This window comes from Seriola lalandi, unplaced genomic scaffold (assembly GCF_002814215.2).
Source record: "Seriola lalandi dorsalis isolate HSWRI2012SDOR001 ecotype SW California unplaced genomic scaffold, Sedor1 jcf7180002054476, whole genome shotgun sequence".
NCBI classification, from domain to species: domain Eukaryota; kingdom Metazoa; phylum Chordata; class Actinopteri; order Carangiformes; family Carangidae; genus Seriola; species Seriola lalandi.
This window is the reverse complement of record NW_019525029.1, coordinates 2275768-2296061: the sequence shown is the minus strand read 5'-3', so window position 1 is coordinate 2296061 and position 20294 is coordinate 2275768. Positions and strand designations below refer to the sequence as shown.

At 39.9% G+C, this 20294-nt stretch overlaps 1 protein-coding gene across 1 annotated transcript; it reads left to right on the top strand.

The window, feature by feature from the left end:
• Positions 1 to 480: 480 nt before the first annotated feature.
• LOC111659361 (Y+L amino acid transporter 2) lies at positions 481 to 17268 on the top strand. The gene is made up of 12 exons (XM_023412304.2): positions 481 to 768; positions 4897 to 5293; positions 5779 to 5954; positions 6207 to 6349; positions 9371 to 9496; positions 10085 to 10229; positions 10480 to 10603; positions 12078 to 12181; positions 12333 to 12429; positions 12553 to 12702; positions 13864 to 14047; positions 14819 to 17268. Exons 2-12 carry the CDS (start codon positions 5165 to 5167, stop codon positions 14911 to 14913), a joined length of 1473 nt encoding a protein of 490 aa, XP_023268072.1. The 5' UTR covers positions 481 to 768; positions 4897 to 5164; the 3' UTR covers positions 14914 to 17268.
• Positions 17269 to 20294: the final 3026 nt, after the last annotated feature.

Sequence of the window (20294 nt, the reverse complement as noted above, 5' to 3'; positions counted from 1 at the left end):
CACTCCAACTCATGCCACATGCTCAAACATCCTTTGTTTGCATAGATAACACAGCAGTTACGTTGCTTCTGTTTATTTAAAACTTTACACAGATGTCAGGAGAGGCTAGAGATCTTATGAATGGTCATTGATTAACCATGACATAGCTTTTAGTTGTGGTTTGTAATTATGCTGCAGATTCAAATAGAACTGAAGTAGGTCATCTAAGATAATTCAAGGTGAAAGAGTTGCAAGGGGGAAAAACTGTATTTACATGTATGACACTTTTCAAAAACAAATTACAAAGTTCTTCACATAAAAAACTGGAGCTAATTTAATGTAAGCATTAATATGTTATTAATAACAAACTGCTACACCAGTTTCTCACGTCTCATTGGCTGGCTCGCGGATCGTGGCCATATCACAGTAGAACACCTGTGTGACCGCATCACCTCTCAAAGGTAAATTAATCCGCGGCCCACTGGTAATGCCGTTAATATGTGTGCGCACCTTTGCTTTATCTTCAGACGATGTAACTGTAGCTGTCATCGCTTATAGATGAAGTACTGGGGGTAAACATCCGTGTTTATGCACAACTTGTTCTAATGGTCCTCAGTCTGGCAGTGGATTGTGTCAACCATCCTTTGGGGGTTGAGGATGAGGAGGAGCTAGTAGCTGCAGATGTTGACTGCTGCTTGTGGACTAATGCTAGCTCAAGTTAGTCACAGACATCCGAAGCACGGCACATGTTGCTGCTTTCTTCACTGGAAAAAGGAACACGCAACAAAGGTAACTAGTGTCTGTTATATTGTGCTTTTTAACACACAGCTCGCAACACTTTTAAGTCTGTCGGGGGCTGTTAAATGGCATGTAGTCGAATCGTTTACTAACGTTTACCACATGCCAGTCACATACTAACGTTAGCATGTGTATCCGCAGCATCATGTATGTTGTGTCAGTTGCCTAAGCTAGCTCTGAGAGCTAAATGCCACTTCTCGGAGCTTCAAGATGGACACTGTTTAGATGGATAGCAATGTTAGCTAGTGAATGGATGTTAATGTAGTGAGACCATAGTCAAAAAAGACGCGACGCGGTTAAATCGATCCTCCAACCCTTGTATGACTCTGTATCAGGCCAGTGCTAACAAGGCTATCAATCCCGCAGGCGCTAATCATTAACAGCACGCGCTGATTTGATGAATTAGAGCTGGAGTAACTAGAGTGATTGTTAAGGTTACTGTAAAGTCACACAGTAGTAATGGTGACACAACTATATGAATTGATGCTTAGGGAAAGTTTTCAGTCACATGGACACGTTTGCTTATCGTTGAGACACAATGTGGTCCGAAGGCAGTTCTTACCACGTCTCACGTCCCCATACTGTCTGTCCTCAGACCTCAGTGTGATCCACTTTTGAAGTGTAAAGACGCGGGTCTGACATGTGAGAGGAAGTTGTTTCTTCATGTGTGATGAGCTGTCATGTTAACAGTAAAGTTAGTTAGTTTAATTAACTTATCCATCTGTTTCTGTTCCTTATGAAGGTGGGAAAAATAAACAGGAAAAGTAGTTGTGATTGTGTAGATTACAATCATGTACTCACACACTCAGACAGATGTCTGTTTAAGTTTGTGAATAGGGACACAACTGCAGCAGCCATATTGGCTGAAGCATGCAGACAGATGCTAGCCTAATTTCATTGGTCTAGTTATAGGACACATGGCGCTTGTCCCTCACAAGACCACTCCTACTGCTAAAGAAATGTTTGCCTATAATAAACAGATCTGTTAGTTTGGTCTGTGCATATAAAAAGTAAAAAAGATAAAGTGAAAAGCAGTCAAGCTTAGGCGTTTTTGAGGCTGTTACAGGGTCTTTTTAACTTGATAAATTAGAATCAAATTTCTTATAGTTGTTGAATATTTTCTTTTACAGTGCAATAGAGTGAAAATGTTTGTTTTTTTTCTAATTTTATTTTAACTTAAATTAATCTGTCCACTGACTGTTGTACATGTGCATATTTATATGAATACAGGAAAATTGTGCAACTATGACCATTTTAAGGTAAAATTGTTGATAACTGCGAGCACAACTGCTTATGGTCACCCCAGATCTGACAGCAAATTTTCCAGTCAAATGTCAATAAAGGTCAATCAATTTTTTTTAAATCCTCATATAACACTTAAGAAAAATTTTGAATGATATATGATCATTTGACAATTATAATTCTCCTTAAGAAGTGGAGCACAAAATGAGCTTTGCAACAGCAGAGAATGTGATGTGTTTGTTTGGACAGCAGAGAGTGGCGACAGTGTGGGCAAACATTTCTGTGGCTACTGGTTACTAATGAATTGGAAGCACTGGATTTAATGCCACAGTGTCAGTATTGCAGCTATTCAAGTGTATTAACTGTAGTAGACAAAATTGCAGTCATGTTTTGTATACAATTAAATTTGCCGTCCCCCGTCTTTCCTGGAATTGGTCATGAAATGTGATCTGATTTCCATCTAAGTAACAAGTGTTGGCAAGTATGCTTAAGTTAATTACTAACAAACAGTTATAGTCTTTTGTGTCTTTATTCAACACATACATTAAACACTCCTGTTGCTGCTTGGGAAAATAGGGGATCAGATGTTCAGGAGGAATTCTTCCTTACAGATCTGCTTCAGATCAATCACATTCTTAGGATGTCTGGTGTGAGCAGCTCTCTTCAGATCCTTTCACAGCCTCTCTATTGCTTTAAAGTCTGGGCTACTCCTAAAGGCAGATGTTGGAGTTTGAGAGTTTGAAGTCAATCTGTAGATTTACTTTGATGTCCAGGGTCATTCTCCTGCTGCATCACCTGACTAAAACTGAGCTTCAGCAGGTGGAGAGCCTGCTGAAGGCTGTGACATTATCCTGTATGATACCTTGATAAACTTGGGAATTCATTTTCCACTCTATGATGTAGAGCTGTCCAAGCCAAGAGGCAGCAAAGCCCCAAATCATGATTCTCCCTCCACCGTGCTTCACGCCTGGGATGATGTTTTCATGTTGGTATGCAGTGTCAGTCATTTTCCCTGTGGCATTGTGGAGTGTCAAGGAGGTGCTCTTTGGCAAGCAAAGCATACCATGTATCATGGTTCGTCTTTTTCAGCCTTTATCTCCTAAAAAGCTGTCTTTTTGGGAGAGTAGCAACGCAATGAAATCCTCTCCATTTATATACTGTTTGTTTCACTTTGAACTGATCAATATTTAAACTCTTTGAGATGACTTTGTAACCTTTTCCTGCTTTTTGCAAATTGACAATTCGTCGTCATAAGTCTTCTGAGATATCTTTTTCGCGAGGCATGGTTCACATCAGCAGGTGCGTCTTGTGAATAACAAACTGAAAATTGCACCTCCAATTTGGTTTCATTGATTCGTTTTCAGGTTTGATAACTCCTGACTCCAATTAGCATTTGTTGCTGTCATCAGTGAAGGGGTTTAAATGCTTTATCCAACCTGCACTGTGAATGTTTGAATGATGTATTCCCTATGGATAAGGAACAATACAATGATTTGCATGTTATCAGTTAAAATAGTTTGTTTGTTCATTATTGTAGCTTAGATGAAGATCTGAGAATATTTTAAGACAGATTTATGCATACATTTATGAAGGTAAATCCAAAGGCTTCACTTTTTCTTGCCACTGAATACAACCTGCTCACTGAGTCATGTCAGCAAAACCTTGGTGCTGAAGATACTAGAAGCAGAAGAAAGACGTGTTCATACAGTATGTGCAGCTTAATCTCATCTCTCTTAATTGTATTCAGCAGAGATCATCATTTTGAATTTGAGCCCACAGATGCATCTTGTGTACACTTTGAATTTGAGTGTGTGTTTCTAGAAGTCATTGTATATGAAACACTCAGCACCTGAAAATGTGAGAGGGTATTGTTGGGGTGTGGGTGCTGACGCCTGAATCCATTGAACTACTTCAAACAAAAGCCAGATACTGTAGAAAATATACTAGAAATTTTCTGTCAACTCACCTGTGACATCACCACAAGCTCTTAATCATTACAGAAGCTTTAATTAAAACTGGTGAAAGGATATGTCTTGTGAATAAATGGTTTACTTTGGTTAAGAAAATGGTAAAATGGATGTTATGTCCGCTGTTCCCCTTTGATAGACAGTACAGAATATATATATAGTGAGCATCATAAACCCATAACAGTTTTCTTCCAATAATTGTACTATAGTAGAAAATTATCTGATTTATTATTTGAGGTTGTCAGTATCAGGTTTTGTGAAGGTACAGGACTCAAAGATGCAGTAGCTTAATTGATGATAGTAATGATAACTGTAATGACAACTATTCTAACAACACAGAATGCAAAATGAAAAAAATGTCAGTTCACAGAAAATGTAGTTAGCCTGGACACTCGGCTGCTGGTTGGCTGCCCTGGTCTGCAGAGAGTGCTCACACTGTGCTCAAATAAACTCCTCTGACTCCTCAGCTAGTTAAGCTGTGAATCAGATCCACTGTGCTTAATGCATTGCATTAGGCGTTTTGAACACAGACAATATCTCAACTGATCAGATGAATTAAGTAGAAGACAAAGTTGTGACTGTGTAATCAGTAATGGTTGAATACATTTTTGCATTTTTTCAATTTGGTGTCTGTGGTTGTCGAAGTGGCAATTTTCTATTAGATTTGTGGTTGCTGTAGCAGCTTGTGCCGTTGCTTACTGCTTCGTAAATGCAATGTACCACATAAATCCAGAAAGGCATTGATTTATTCCATCCACTCACTCATTAATTTCCTTATTTGAGGTCTCTATTAGGTGACATAAGGGTGTATACCAATGACGTTCTGAATCATGATCACTTCCTCGAACTTGGACCACTGAGATGTGTAAAGCACTTCTGTGAGACTGTGTGTCCTTGCCTTTTGTTACAGATTATTCCAGCAGAGACGTACTCCTCGGATTCAACAATGGATGTTTGAGACAGCCAGAGTCCTAGTCCTTCCGTGACCCTCCCACCTCCTTTTCTCTTTTGCTTGGTCCACACCTCTCCGTTCATCTGGCCAGTATTTAATCATTCTACTCTTTCACCCCGTCTCAGTTTCTGGTGCTGCCAGGAGTCAGACTGTCCTCTTTATCCCTTCGCTGTCACTGTCCTGTTACCTTCCTCTAAGCTGAGGCGAAGTCTGTAAATCCGTCACAATGGTTGCTGAGGTAGACTCAGCGTCTCAGGGCAGCGGTGTGCGGCTGAAGCAGGAGATTTCCCTCCTCCATGGGGTCTGTCTTATCGTTGGAAATATGATCGGCTCTGGCATCTTCGTCTCACCTAAGGTAAGAGGCTCTGCTTTGTTAAGCCAGAGAATCTTTTTTTTGTCCTAGTGTGATTTTTTGCTTTTTTGGTTTTGATTGTAAAAAATTTGCTGTTATTCAGACATGATTATATCTAAAATAAGTTTTTATTGAGTAATGTTAAGGGTTTGTTTTACAGGGGTTGTGGTCTCATTTAGTGTTCACACTTGGGTTGGTCACATTTTCAACCTGTTAGACTGCTATTCTTGATGTCATTGTTTGGTCTGCACAGTTCATGTTTCAGCTTTCACTGGAGCAATCACGCAAGAGTTGTTTTGAATTGCACCAAACAAGTTAGCACCTAATACTGACGTGTGATTTAAATACTGATGCATTTTGCTGTTTTTTTTTTTTTTTTTTTTTTTTTTTTTTTTTTTTTTTTTTTTTTTTTTTTTGTCATTTGATAGTTTGTTGTACATACAATATGTTATAAATGCTACTGTATACTCTCATTTGTTATCCTGCAGGGGGTTCTTATGTATACAGGCTCATTTGGCCTGTCCCTGGTAGTGTGGGCCATTGGAGGGATATTTTCTGTGTTTGGAGCGTTATGCTATGCTGAGCTGGGAACCACCATCCGTAAATCAGGAGCTTCCTACGCCTACATCCTGGAGGCCTTCGGAGGCTTCTTGGCTTTTATTCGGTATATAGCTGTTTTACTATTTCTGTCTGTGGATGCTTTCTATTTACACATTATATTGCAAACAACACACAATAGAAACTCAGTACTCTACCAAACATGAAGCACAGTCTGGACCTTATCTTGTCAACCTTTGACATAAAGATGCATGCTTGAAGTGTCAAGGTCGGCATGATTCATTGTTATTTTACAGAAATGTAGTTAAATGTTACATTTATGCCTTGAAATGATACATTTGTATTAATACCTCTGTAGACTTTGGACATCATTGTTGATAGTAGAGCCAGCCTGTCAGGCAGTGATAGCCCTGACCTTCTCCAACTACCTGGTCCAGCCTTTCTACCCCACCTGTTCAGCCCCATACAACGCCGTCCGTCTCATCGCTGCCGCCATCATATGTAAGCCTCTACCTATACTAAACACACTTAACATGCTCTATTTAAGCTGTTGTATACAGACATACAGGCTTTTGGTTAGCCTCAGTTATATCCTCATCTGTGTTTTGAACTTTTGTACTTTAATGAATAATTGATGCAAGTGTGATTTTGGGTGTGAAGGTGTGTGTGTTGGTGTATTTATGTTTGACAGGCGTAGCGGATAGTGTTTTGTGCAGTATCCATAGATAGTGGTATGTCACTGGGGAGCTGTTGTGGCCAGTAGGTTTGGACACGATTGCACATGCATTAGCAACACAGTGATGTTCAAACATAAATATATAGTCGGGTCAGTGATGGGCAGAGCAGGGAGCGGGAGGGGTGGAAGGAGTGGTTTGCTTTTGAATTTAACGCTAGTGCTATCTTGATTTACATATTGTCCCTTTTTTAAATCCAAACATTTACCGTAAATGTCTTAATTTGTCTGCTTGCTTAATTATGCCATGGACTGTCATAGGTTCATGTTTACTGAACAGTGGTGCAAATGCCAAAACCGTATAGATTTTGTCTTCAGATGAAATAGTCATTCCCCATTGATTTATTCTCTGTCAGGCTGTAAATGCTGTGGATTACTAAATTGCTTTTTGTTTTGCACCCTTCACTTAGCACCACATTGCATATCTCCAGCGACAGTTTGATTTACGACGATGTCTTCCCCTAGTCTTTGTTAGTTCCTGTTAACCTCATGGAACACCTGCAAAGTCTGTTGCAGATCGTTGAGAGTATGAGGAACAGTGTAGCAGAAGCTCTCGCAAAACTGAGCCTCGTGTGTTTTCAGGAAACACTGTGTTGAAATGGTCTCTGTAGTTATTGTTAGCAACACTGCTGGTGCACGATGAACCTTTCAGGATACATTTAATTAGATGACCCACTTTTATGTGGTGAGCCTTAGGGACTTCTCCAAACATAGCTACTTAATCTAGTGTTTGTTTACATTGCACTTTGAAGAATAAATGTGTAACTACACTTTATACCTGTTGATTCCCTCTAAATTCCACCTTAAGTCTACTGTGCTTAGTATGTTACAACCTTAAGGCTTTGTGATGCCACTAGATAAAGGGCTTTTAAGAATAGCAGCAATGTGATACAGCTTCTCCACCTAGAACCTGTTGGGTATGTTTAGATACGATCTACGCTTGTGTCCCAAGTCTGAAGCAAAGGAAGTGGGTGACTGAATAGGGCCTCAGAATCAGTTGTCAGCAGATCAACAGGACAAACTGCTTGCTTGCTTGAGGATGGAAATACTTCAGCTAGTTCTTAAAGGTTTAGGTAGAACTTAAACAGTAGAGTTTAAGGGGCATTCCTTGTCAAGTCGGACAGAATCCAGGAACGTAGTTGCAGCACTGCCTCAGATTTTGATCAAAGTTTGTCTGTATAATGTTTGGGCCTCAAAACTATGGGCTGTCAAATGTTTTGGGCATTTATATCTTAAGGTATTATTCCTAGCCTCAACAGACTTTGTAGACTGGAAGATAAACATGGTTTCAGTACGACTGAACCATGAAAAGTTTGTACTACAGATTTTCGATAAGGCCATAGTTTTTGGGAAAAAGTGCAACATTCCTAAAGGAGAGTGATATTGGAGGCATTTTTTGTGCCAGCATTTGAGGTCTCCGCCTATAATGGACATTTAGACATTAAAAATAAAAAGATGCGTGGTAGTATATTTCAGTCGTTTACATAGGACCAAAAGGGGGCGGGGTAGCTAGAAGGAACATGAAAATATACATCGAAATAGCTTTTAGTGTACAAGGTGCCAAAGTCCTTGCATATTATAATACACATAGTTAAAGGCATTGTTTTACCTCTTCGAAAAAACGTCCGTAATGAGGAACTAGGGTCTTATCTCTTATTATCTCGGCTTATGTCCCAACCTGTTTTCTGCAGGTTCATTTTACTACAGGTCATTAATGCCAGCTATATTCTTTATTATCATGGCCTCATTATAACAAAAAGTATTAACTGTCCTAGATGATATATTCAATGGAGTGGTAAATTTTATATTCCATATTTAAACATAATACATAAGTCATATAACTTTATTGGAAATTATGTGCAATGTTGCAAATTATGTACTAGAAATTACATGTGATAAAAACTATTATCCTTCAACCATATAACCTTTAACAACAGGCCTGAATTGGGTACATGCTTGGTGTTTTCTAGATATCGTGTAAGGACATATACTGATGGTTTCACTGTGGACATGTTTCAACATGCATATCGGTACAGTTTCCATATATAACTTTCTAACATGCACACTGTAAAATTACATGTATGAACACATCCAACCTTTGGAAACACATTTAGATACTCCCACTGGAGCTGGAGGCAGCCATTTAAGATACCACTTATTCCTCCTTATACCAGGGGTTTTATCAAAATATTTGACTTGTTTTCAATATCCACGACCTTACCGGAGACACAATTCCCATCTCAAATACCCTCTATTCCAACGAACTTACTGAAAATATTTTAGTCTTCCATCGTGCAAAGTTGGAGAGGCTAGGAACAATACAAGATATGAATGTTCAAACATGGCTTCCCAGATAAGGCATTTTTGAGCCTATAAAAATGAAAGAATATCAAGGGCTGGAAAAAAGATGAAAACACAGGGTTTGAATAAAATATTTTGCAAGCCTTGGTTTTGGCTCCATTCCTGAAAGACATGGTATGAACCGAATCTGAGACAGTGCTGCAAAAACCTTTATCTAATTTTGACACAGATTTACCCTTGTCCTCTTACTGTACTTATCAGTATTCACATTCATATACCATTTCTACTGTTTCACTACATCTTTGTATTTTCAAGTCCTCTTTTTATTGAGTTGATGACAGAAATGAATCACAATCCATGATGCATAAGTTAAATAAAGTATGAAAATGTACTTCAGAAGTTCTTAACCAATGAAAGCCAGTTCACCAGAGAAGCAGGGATTAAAATGTGAAGTTAACTGTTGTTTTGTCACCCTTTCTCTCTGTCAGGTCTGTTGACTTGTGTGAACTGCATGAAAGTGAAATGGGGTGCTATTCTTCAGGTCATCTCCACTGTAGCAAAGGTCATGGCTCTCATCGTCATCATCATTACTGGCTTGGTTAAGCTGGCACAAGGTAGGATGTAAAAGGAACTCTGTCTGTTGGTCACTGCTGCTCTGACTTTGCAGAGGAATTGAAGGGATAAAGCTCTACTGCACTATTTAGGACTGAATCAGTTTCACTGAATGATTTAATAGAATGCTAAAAATGGCAGTCTGCCGCAGTGCCCCAATCGGCCAATATCAGCTTGTTTTAAATGGTGCAAAGGTAAATATTTCAAATGTTTGCCTATAACTGCTACACCTCCAATCCAATTCTCATGCAGCTTGGAGGGATTACATGCTTTTTATTGATCAGCCAATAGGTAAAAATTTGATATTGGATCAGTTGGTTTAAAACACTATCCATATATAATGTATTAACTATCATTGTTTTAATACATTTCATACATTAATGTATTGATAAACAACTGTATTGAAATTCATTTTTTTTACTGGCACATATATTTTTTTCCTCACTGAATATCTGGCAGGAAACTGTATAAAATGCAGGAAAGGTCAAAGGAGTTTTAAAAACACGTGGGCAGGTGACTGTCAGATTTGATGAAAGCGAAAAGTTGAACACTGCTTCCTATGTTAATGTATCAACCTTTTGTGGGTGTAGGTTTTGACCAGAATTTCGAGGACTCATTCAAAGGCTCCAAGCTGGACCCTGGTGACATGGCCTTGGCCCTTTATTCAGCACTGTACTCCTACTCAGGCTGGGACACGCTCAACTTTATCACAGAGGAGATCAAGAACCCAGAGAGGTACACAGTGTGACATTTCAGAGAGATTTCACAATAAGCAGGCTTGTTTTTCATTCCTGATGGTCTTTCTTTTACTTAACTACATAGCTTTCCCTGCTGTAAATCTATAATTACTTAAATCTTAAAACTCAGTAATCTTACTTGTGAATTTCACAAGTCATCAAGTCTTCATCTCACTCAGTAGAAACTGTGACAGCTACACAGAGTGCTTCAAGTGAACTTAAACCACGTTTCTCATTTTCCTTTCTAGGAATCTCCCCTTATCCATCGCTATTTCCATGCCTATTGTCACAGTGATCTACATCTTGACCAACATAGCTTATTACGTTGTCATGGATGCAGATAAAGTGCTCAACAGTGAAGCTGTTGCCGTGGTGAGTGTCTGAAGATCATTAACCTAGTGCAAGTCTTCTTGTGCACGAAGGAGGCTGTGTTTAAGCAGTAACCCACTCAGCAGTCTGACCATGAGCATACAGTACTAATATCTGCCCATAAAGCCTATTAGTACGCCACAGGACTTATCCAAATTGACAGCATCTGCTCAGCCTCACAGGGGCAGCAGGTTTTGATCTTTCCTTCCTGTCTTCTGCTGTCATCTCTGTCAGTCTGGCAGGCAGCCGATGGTCCTAGTGTCTGATTCAGTACTCCGTTCTGGTTATCTGTGACTGTAGGAGTCGAGATGATGACAGGAACCTCGTTTAGCTAAAGAGGTTAGCGCCCCACACAGGAACGTCGGGAAGTTGTTATGTGATTAGTGCAATGGCAGAGGAAGAGTTGCACTCAGGCTTGTTGTCAGTGGTATTTGATAATCTTTTTATTCTAGTAGTTAGTCTAATGGTTCATTAATGTTCTGACTGTCAACAAGCCATCGGCTCTGTGCTCTATTGCATGTAAGCCCAGGGTTACAGCAAATATTTTTATGTCACCATGATTTGGATGTCAAACCTGCTTCTTTGGGCATCGTGTATTGATTCGACTTTACACCTCAGCACTGAACTCAAAGCTGATATTAGCAGATGTTTTAAAGTACACTCTTACTAAGAATCCTGACTAAGAAGCGTATTCATCAAGCTGTCTGAGTTTTCAGGGATATTGGTCTAATTCACAAGTGTGTAACAGCTTTGATTTTTTAATTTAAGTGTATGATAATCAGTTGAGCTTTAGGCACTGACTCTGTTCACCCACCCAGTGAGTCCAGTTCAGACTGCTTTATCGTGCGTAGACCTGAGAGCACTTGTCAAAGAATGATCTTATGTAATCTTACATGTATTATGTATAATACTTGGCTGCTTCACAGCATCTTTGTCTCTGCCAAAGACATAGAGTTCCCAAAGTTACTTTTTTTTCTCTTAAAAAAAATGAGGTTTTTCATCACATATATGCAGACCAATCATTCTGGCCTGCTCTACTAGAGTCTTTTTGATACTAAGTTGGCTTTATTTACATTTCCTACAGTTTAGGACTGTAGAAGATTAAAAGCCGAGGCTACAATTTCTAGCAGAAGAAAAAGGTTATTAAAAAGGAAGGCAAATGTTAGTCTAGGAGCTACACTGACCTTTATAGTCAGAAATATTACATCACAAGGCAAATGGCAGGGAACACTTAGGAATGTATATATACTGATATCAGCAAGTTAGTCAGATGGCTTAAAATATCTTTTTAATAGGCACACAGTATCAGTAGTCAGTATGCACTTAAAATTAGAAGTGTGTTTTGCAGATTTAAATATGTATCATCAGGATGTTGTGTAATCAGTGCTTTTCTAATGCTGTGTTTTAACACTGAGGGCCACTGTTCTTACCAGTAATTGAATGTGAGCGGTAAACGGTTTGTTTGCCGTCTCTACAGACATTTGCAGATCAGACGCTGGGCTGGGCTCGCTGGCTGATCCCTCTGTCTGTGGCTATTTCCTGCTACGGAGGCCTCAACTCCTCCATCATCGCTGCCTCCAGGTCCGTAAACACACCTGAAACTATTCTGACCAATTTTAGCTTTTCCCTTATTGCAGATTAGCAGTAATGTTTTGAATGTTAAAATGTTTGAGAACCTGTCAGCAACATGGTGATCTGTTTACACCCTTCCACCATTTGTTTTCTCCTACAGGTTGTTTTTTGTTGGTTCCAGAGAAGGCCAACTACCTAATGTCCTGTGCATGATCCACATTAAGCGTTTCACTCCAATCCCTGCCCTGCTTTTCAATGTTAGTATCACATATTTTAGTCGGTTTGGTCACCACTGGATCCCTTTGTCATTGATGGGTGTTTATTACCAAACTTAAACAATGTTTTTTTTCTTTTGTGTGTGTCTGGTCTTCTCTTCCCAGGGCGCCATGTCTCTGTTCTACCTGTCGGTGCCTGACGTTTTCCAATTGATCAACTACTTCAGTTTTAACTACTGGTTGTTTATCGGCTTGTCTATAGCCAGCCAGATCTACCTTCGCTTCAAAGCTCCGGATCTGCATCGACCTGTTAAGGTAGCAAAACTGATGCAATAGGGGTGCTGACTTGCATTTTAAAGAACAACAGTGGCTCTGCCTTCCAGGCAGACCCTTTGTTTTGACATTCATCATTGTTGTGCCTCATGTGTCTGTGAGAAACTTGCACATCTTGACAGCTGACAATCACATTCAAAGGTTGTGTAGGTAGAAATACCAAGTGTGGTTTGCTGAGCATGTGGCATCATTATGTAACATATCCAAATTATATAATTGTCAGTTTTTTTTTTTCCCCCTAACAAGTTTGGTCATCTTTGAATAAGGAGTTTTCAGTGTCACTTTCATTCATTTTTTTTTTTCTGTCCAGTGAGACGCCCTGTTTTCTCTTCTTTAACTGTGATAAAGTGCAAGAAAACTTAACAAAACTATATCAAATACAAACACAGAGACTTTATTATCATTATCATAAGCTCTTAATGCCACAGTGTGGTTGTGAGGTAATCTCATCAGCCAGCCCTAATAAGCACGACAATTTAATGGTTAAATTTATATCGTATCTTAGCTGTTAGAATTTCCTACAAAACTTGATGCCCAGTGAATCCAGTCATTTTCAAAACATTCACATGACCATGTCATAACTATGACCAAATGTTCACTGTCATAGAACGTAATAAACTGAAACCAGTTCTTGACGGCAGGAAATCAATCTCAGAGCTCAGAATTGATCACTAATTCTTTGGAGCCGAAGTCACTGAGACCCAGACTTCTGCAGATAAAGTGTGTCTATGCTCTTCTAAGCATTTTTACCTTTATTTACATTTGTTTACCCATCAACATACCTCCATTGTAGGCCTGACCACCCTTAGCACTGGCTTTAGTTATGACGATGTTTAAGAGTCTGTGATGGTTTGAATCTGATAACTGTTGATTTTATTCTTTCATTAACCATAAACGTGATTGGACTGCGTACTGGCTGAGCAGTTTAAGGGCCATTAGAGCTACAATTAATTCACCGAAGGGATCTGGTTTAAACTAATAATAATTTTGTATTTGTTTATGTAATTGTTTTTAATATTTCTACTTTTCTCTCTCCAACCTTTTTACTACCGCCATCATTCTTTTCTATCTTTCCGCCCCCTTCTTTTGTACTTATTTTGTCCTTGTCATCGCCCTCCCCTTTCCTCTCTCCACTCCCTGCAGCTGTCGTTGTTCTTCCCAATCGTTTACTGCTTGTGCAGCATATTCCTGGTCGTGGTGCCCCTCTACAGCGACACCATCAACTCTCTGGTAGGAATTGCTGTGGCACTGTCCGGTGTCCCAGTCTACTACTTTTTCATCTACTTGCCACCCACCTCCAGACCAGCCTTCCTCGGAGAAATAATCGGTAAGTGGTTTCACATGATATGTACTGTGTGTCCCAGCAGTGGTTTATTCAGCATAGTGTTGATGTTTATTTTGGGGCTTTATTGATAGTCTTTTAAGGAACTATTTTTCAAAGGAGTATTTTATTTTACTAGAACCATTTCACTTTTAATTTGAGATGCATATTATAAAATTCATGAACCTTAAACTATTTATACAGAGACATGTGGGTAAAAACGTGTCCGATTTTCTATAGGTTATAATTCTACCACAAACAGCATTTTAGTACCAGGCAGTTTATAGGTGACATCTATGGAAAAAAAAACATGGCAACAACCCCTCAGCTACTGACAATGGAGGGTGGAGGTTGATTTTTCTTAGATGTCAAAAAATTCCCAAGGGGATAGAAAAGAGGGCCTCACTGCATTTTTATTTGAAACATAAGTACAGTAAAGTAGCTTACTAGACTTAAATTGAACATAGACCAGCTACTAGACACATGTAAAAAAAAAGAGGGATTGAGATTAGTGTTTCAAAGTTCACTGTACTACTGTGTAGACCCCACACACTGCAAAGGGTTCTGTAGTGCACAGTAAGTGTAAAACCCCTGTAGTGGAGGTATACCCCCTCCCACTTCTGTTAACCTTATGCTAAAACCATTAATGCTTTATCAACTGTCTGCTCTAAAACTAACACCGGTATCTGTGAAAAGCATTTGTTGACTGTATTTTCATCTGTCGAGTGCAACCCTGATTTTTTTATTATTTTTCCTTTCTTTCCTCTGTCACTGCAGATAAGATCTCTCTTTGCACCCAAAAACTGTGCATGTGCTGTGTGGCCTCGCCTGATATTGATCTGGACAACATAGACCCAGAAAAGATCGAATGACGGAGCAATAAAGGACTCTGAAGTACTGTATTGAGAGATGTGAAGATGAGGATGAATGAGTGAATGAGGGAAGCTGCAGACAATCAGGATTTGGATGAGGAAGGCTTGATTGATTAAAGGAAGAGCGGAAACCACCTTCTCCTCCTCTCAAACATGAGCCATATGAATAACAGAGCAGGATTTTACTTGGAGAGAATTAATTTTGTGCATAAACCTCCAACAAATACCACTGTACAGATTAACTCTCATGCACATTCACATGGTGGGACACAATGCAGTGTTTGTCGGTCGTGCGGTTCCTTGCACACGTGCCCACACACTGTAACTTGCACACACACCTAAGCAGACAGAAACCCCGAAAGTGACACCACAACAACCAAGTCCAGAAAGAGTTGACTCAGCAGCTGAGGTGATTTCTTCACAAATAGGAGGTAGTTACAAACAATACACATGAAAAATGTCCGTTACATCCGTTACATGCCTTACATGCGTTGTCTTACGTTAACGAATTGGGACCCTTTTTTAAAATGGAAGCTTGCGACCCCTCGTCACAGGTCGGAAATGTCACTGAACATTGCAGAACTCAAGTTTGTAATGGTTTTGATGGGTTTGCATTAACATCAGATCTGTAATTTACCAGTGTGTGGCGCTCATATAAATATATATTACAGCTTTGAGTTTTTCTTTTAATTAAGAGTTTATATATCATATGGCACCACAGTCGGTATGACAACCAGAAAGCGAGTCCAGAGAGTGCGGTGAATGGCAACAATTTTGCACATTTTCTGTTTTGTTGTTCAACCTTGTTTATAGGAAGCTTTATTCTGATCCATTACTGAATTTAAAGACTGAATGGACTGGTTTTTTATGTTAAGCTAGGTGAGAAAGAAATAATTTGTTCAAGCCTGTTGTCATGTGTCTGTTGACAGCGTGTGTGTATCCTGCTTTTGTTCCACCTAAATAATTTGTTCAAAACGTTTCCTTCTTTCAATCAAATCCTTTGTTTGCATCTTCGCGGTTATATTCAATTGCCAGTGCCTCCTAATGGTAGCTAATATTTACTTCCATGGACAAGCGACAAGATTTTCCCCAAGTGTCATTCAAGAGTCTATCTACATCTTGTGTGTTTTTTGTTTATGGTGTTTATGTGTCATTTGTCACTTGTTTTCTATTACCATACATTTACAAACACACGTCAATGAGAGGATTGTAGTGTTACTGATATCAAAAAGGTTTATACATACTGTTGTGACTGTCTCTAGATTAAGCAAATGTACATGAAGAAGGCTCCTGTGGGTTTCGATTTTCTTCAGAATGGGGTCTTTGTAGATACAAACCTCAGGATCAACCATGCTGATGTGCACACGTTGTTGCTGATATTTATTATCATTGTTTTGTTTTGTTTTTTTAACCACTCTTGTCTTAAGAGTTTGTATCGCAGGTAGGATATTTAATGTAATATTGCCTTTTGAATAGATCACCAATGTGGACCATTTATTCAGAGTATAGCCAAAGGTCTTAAACAGGCTGACAGTCGGACCATCGTTCTGCTCACAGAGTAGTGAGCCTGTTGCAGAGTGTCTTTGCACTCTGGTGAGTACATTATAGCTGTAGTATGTTACACTACAGGTAGAAACAAGTCAAACCGGTGTTGTCGTACTGCAGTCCTTATTAACTGTATGTGCCTTCAGTGTCTCACGCACAATCATTTCCACACATTGCTGTAGGGTTTTCCAAAAGTTCTTCAGGTCATCATCCTCTGATTTTATTTAATTCTGAAAGTGGCATCACCAGCCAGATGTTGTAGTTGAGGTCAGATGGAAATAATCAGGCTTTAGCTTGAACCATATTTAGTCTCTTGACATGAGCACTTCCACAACACCAGCCAAAAGAAGCACACAGATATTTGTTTGATATTGCTTTCTCTTGGTTTAAGTCACCATTTAAACCTTACTAGTCAGTTGTGTGTGTGTGTGTGTGTGTGTGTGTGTGTGTGTGTGTGTGTGTGAAGAAGAAAATCGCTATATATCCGCAGTGAAGAATACTCTCAAGCTGTTTCCATATACTGTCATGTTATGAACTGTTATATAGTGAGAAAACACAGGACTTGAATGTTGAAGTATAATATTTTGTTGTGTTACATTAGGTACCAAATCTGTGTGTTCTGGTTGGGTTGTGTGTGCTAGCAACGCTGTGTACTGTGTATTTGTAGAATTGTGTTTAAGTGCTTTGTTCACTGTTTTTATCTATTCTATTTTGGATAAACCAAATGGTAAGACAAGTGTTTGAGCACAGGAAGTCTTGTTCGTCCAAACTGAGGCGTATGTTTTTATCTGAATAAAGGCAAATACAGAATGTGCGGTGTAAGCACTTCAGTGACTTTGACTTTATCCACTTCACTCCTCCTGAACTGCACTGTGGTTGCACTGGACAGCTGACAGCCACTAGAGGTCATGGTCTCCCAACACTTGAACCTGTCCAAACTGCAGCTTGATGCTCTTACTGTTCATTTAACTGCAGGTACCTTCTCTAGTCTGCTGTAGCTGAAAGTTGTGTTCAAAAATTAACAGATGAAGATCTTTATTCCCAGTGTTTCTGTACTGATCATCAATTAGCTGATCAACAGAAAAATCAACTATTTTGAAAATCAAATAATCATTTGGCATTTTAGCAGGTGCTCATTTGTTTAAGCTTTGTAATGTAAATTCTTTTGATGAAAATTGATTAACTAAACTCTTAAGGGTTTTTGTATAGATACAATTTTTAACCTCTGAAAACCTGTTTGAACCATTATGCAACTTCACAAATGCAGAACAAATTCTCAATAATGTTAATTAGATTTTTTTTAAGTGAAAAAAGCATTGTTCTGTCAGTGAATTGGTCTGATTTCCTGCTCTGACTCTAGCAATGAATCTAAGAATTGTTGCAACACAATGATTTTGCCAAACAAGATAACAACATGCAGTAGAAAAGTTCTTGAAACTCCAGTTATGAGGTGCACATTACGTACTACCACAGAGAAATCCTCATAAATGCCTGTTTGTCTTTCAGAATAATCATTTCAGTGTAGATTTTAGTTTTACTCCTCCATTCTGTGTGAGCTTTTTTTTTTTTCAGCATTAAATGTGAAATGATGCCTAAAGAAAATTAGTGTTCAGAGTCATAAGAACAAACATCAATATTCAGTATGGCCTGGTAGAGCTGTGAGAGTGGTTATGGTAAGCTCTCACAGTTATAATAAAGTCTACTGCAGATTTCCATTAAAATACTTCATAGACTAGTGTATGCACTGTCCACAGCATCTTTGACTCACCGTCTACCTTCCAGCCTCCTCAGGTAGCTGGCAAAGCCCCACCTCCTGTGCATCCACCCACCTTGACTCCCCGGGGGCTCGGCGCAGAGGCGTCGCATTTCACCAAGGTGTGCACTCTGCGCTTCAGATGCTGCCCGTCGATAGGTGTTCTTTCCTGGGGAGAGAGGCCCGACTCTGTCCTTCCCCCAGAACCCGAGGGAGTTGGGTTCCACTGACTCATGCATAAAAGATAAAGCAGCCGAGCCAAGCGACACAGCAACAGCTACTGTAACAGCTCTCTCCCACAGAGTGGACGACAGGCCGTAGTCAAACTGAAGTATTATCCTGCAAAGGTCCAGGCTGCTTGGTGTGTACTTGGCACTGCTCATGCTCAGCAGCGGGTATCTGTCCTGGGGATGGGCAGAAGAACTGAGGTGTTGCTCTTTGATGGGTGAGTGGCCTTTACACGCTGGCACCTGCCCGGCATCATGGAGCTACCTCGACGCCTGAACTGGATACGAAACCGACCCTGGAGGCCTCATGTCTGCCGCAGGGAGTTCAAGCGTAAGTGGAGCATGTGACTGTCTGGTGAATGTTAAAAGTTTATATTCATCAGGTGTATGTGAGTAAATCCAGAGCAAATTAGTCTTGAGTTGTATTAGTTGCTTTTCTCTGTCCTCAAATTTTGTGTTCTGTCTTATGGGTTTGCTTTTAATTGTCTAAGTGCTGCTGGGAACTTGAGAAGCTCTCAGTGAGGTCATCACTGTCTTGTCAACTGAAGTGCTGGTGACTCCTACAGTGACTATGTGCTGCTGCTCTGAGTAAATCCTCATGTGCTTTCATGCTGCAGATAGGTTATTGTTTCTAATGGTGGTTGCTGATTTTAAAGAAGCACCATCCTCCAGGTTCTGTGTTTTAAATTAGTAATGTGACTCAGTGAGTGGTTCTGGCCCTTTTTCCATCAAGCAGACGCCACTTACTGTACAAACCCCCTCAGTATGCAAGGCGTTGGATAAGACTGATGTTAAGTGAGACATTGAGCTGGAAATGCTTCAGTCTTGGAGTAAAATGTAACATCTGGCTGTTTGCAGATGTTTGACATGAGCTCTCATGGCTCCTGTCAGGATGCCTCATAAAATGTTGGCTCATGCTTTAGCCAGAAATGAAGATTTACAAATGAGATATCAGACATGGTGATGTGACCATTTTAATCAGGCCAGTCAGAAAGGGTTGAACATCTGAATGATTAACACTCATTCTTACCTCTGTTCACTTTCTCTACAAAATCCAATCAGCAGCAAGGTTTGAGTCGCACATGGACGGATTATGAGACAACGGGACCCTCTACCCTCCTTTACACCCAAACTAACAGAAACACGCCGACTAGAGATGACACGTTTGGGTGTAATTGAGTCATTATGAGTCATTTTGTGGTTGTTATGCATCCCTGTGATGGTTCTGTGTCTTTTTGTGGTCATTTTACATCTCTGGTCATTTTGAAGTCTCTTTGTGGTCATTTTGCTTCTCTTTGTGTGTAGTCATGTTTGTGCGTCTGAGGTTGTTTTGTGTCTCCTTGTAGTCTTTTAATGGACTTTCTAAATGTTAACACCCATTCAAAACAAAGGCTCCTTGGGATCCTTCGGGCACCGTTCAGTAATCCTTCCATGGACTTGCACACAGAGACAGCGGTCAGCTGACACTGCAGTCCATTTGATCAGACTTGATCAGTGAATGTTTCATTGCAATAGCGTCTGTGGGGTTGTGTAAGATCAGATTGTAGGGCGAATGGATTACAGCACTCATGTGGCCGTGCCAAGTGGGTCTAGTGGTGTTTTATTTGGTTCTGGTGTTGCTTTGAGATGATCACCCAACGTCTTGTTTGGAAAATTATTTTTTCCCTGATGTTCGATAAAATGTTTTTTCTCGTGCATCTCCTGCAGATCATACACAAAGAATAAGAGCTGTGTGCTTGGCTGTTTGTCTGGAGAGGGTATGCGTGAGTATGAGCGATGGACTAGCTACAGTTACTGTGTGCTCAGCAGTGAGTTGTTTTACCCATGCTGGCGGGGGGGGGGGGGGGGGGCGGGGG

What these genes read in the sequence shown, in the direction of transcription:
- LOC111659361 (XM_023412304.2), top strand. Translation starts at nt 5,165, where the DNA reads ATGGTTGCTGAGGTAGACTCAGCGTCTCAGGGCAGCGGTGTGCGGCTG. An exon ending in GCATCTTCGTCTCACCTAAG is followed by an intron (nt 5,294 to 5,778) that starts GTAAGAGGCTCT and finishes GTTATCCTGCAG; the next exon opens with GGGGTTCTTATGTATACAGG. An exon ending in GGCTTCTTGGCTTTTATTCG is followed by an intron (nt 5,955 to 6,206) that starts GTATATAGCTGT and finishes ATACCTCTGTAG; the next exon opens with ACTTTGGACATCATTGTTGA.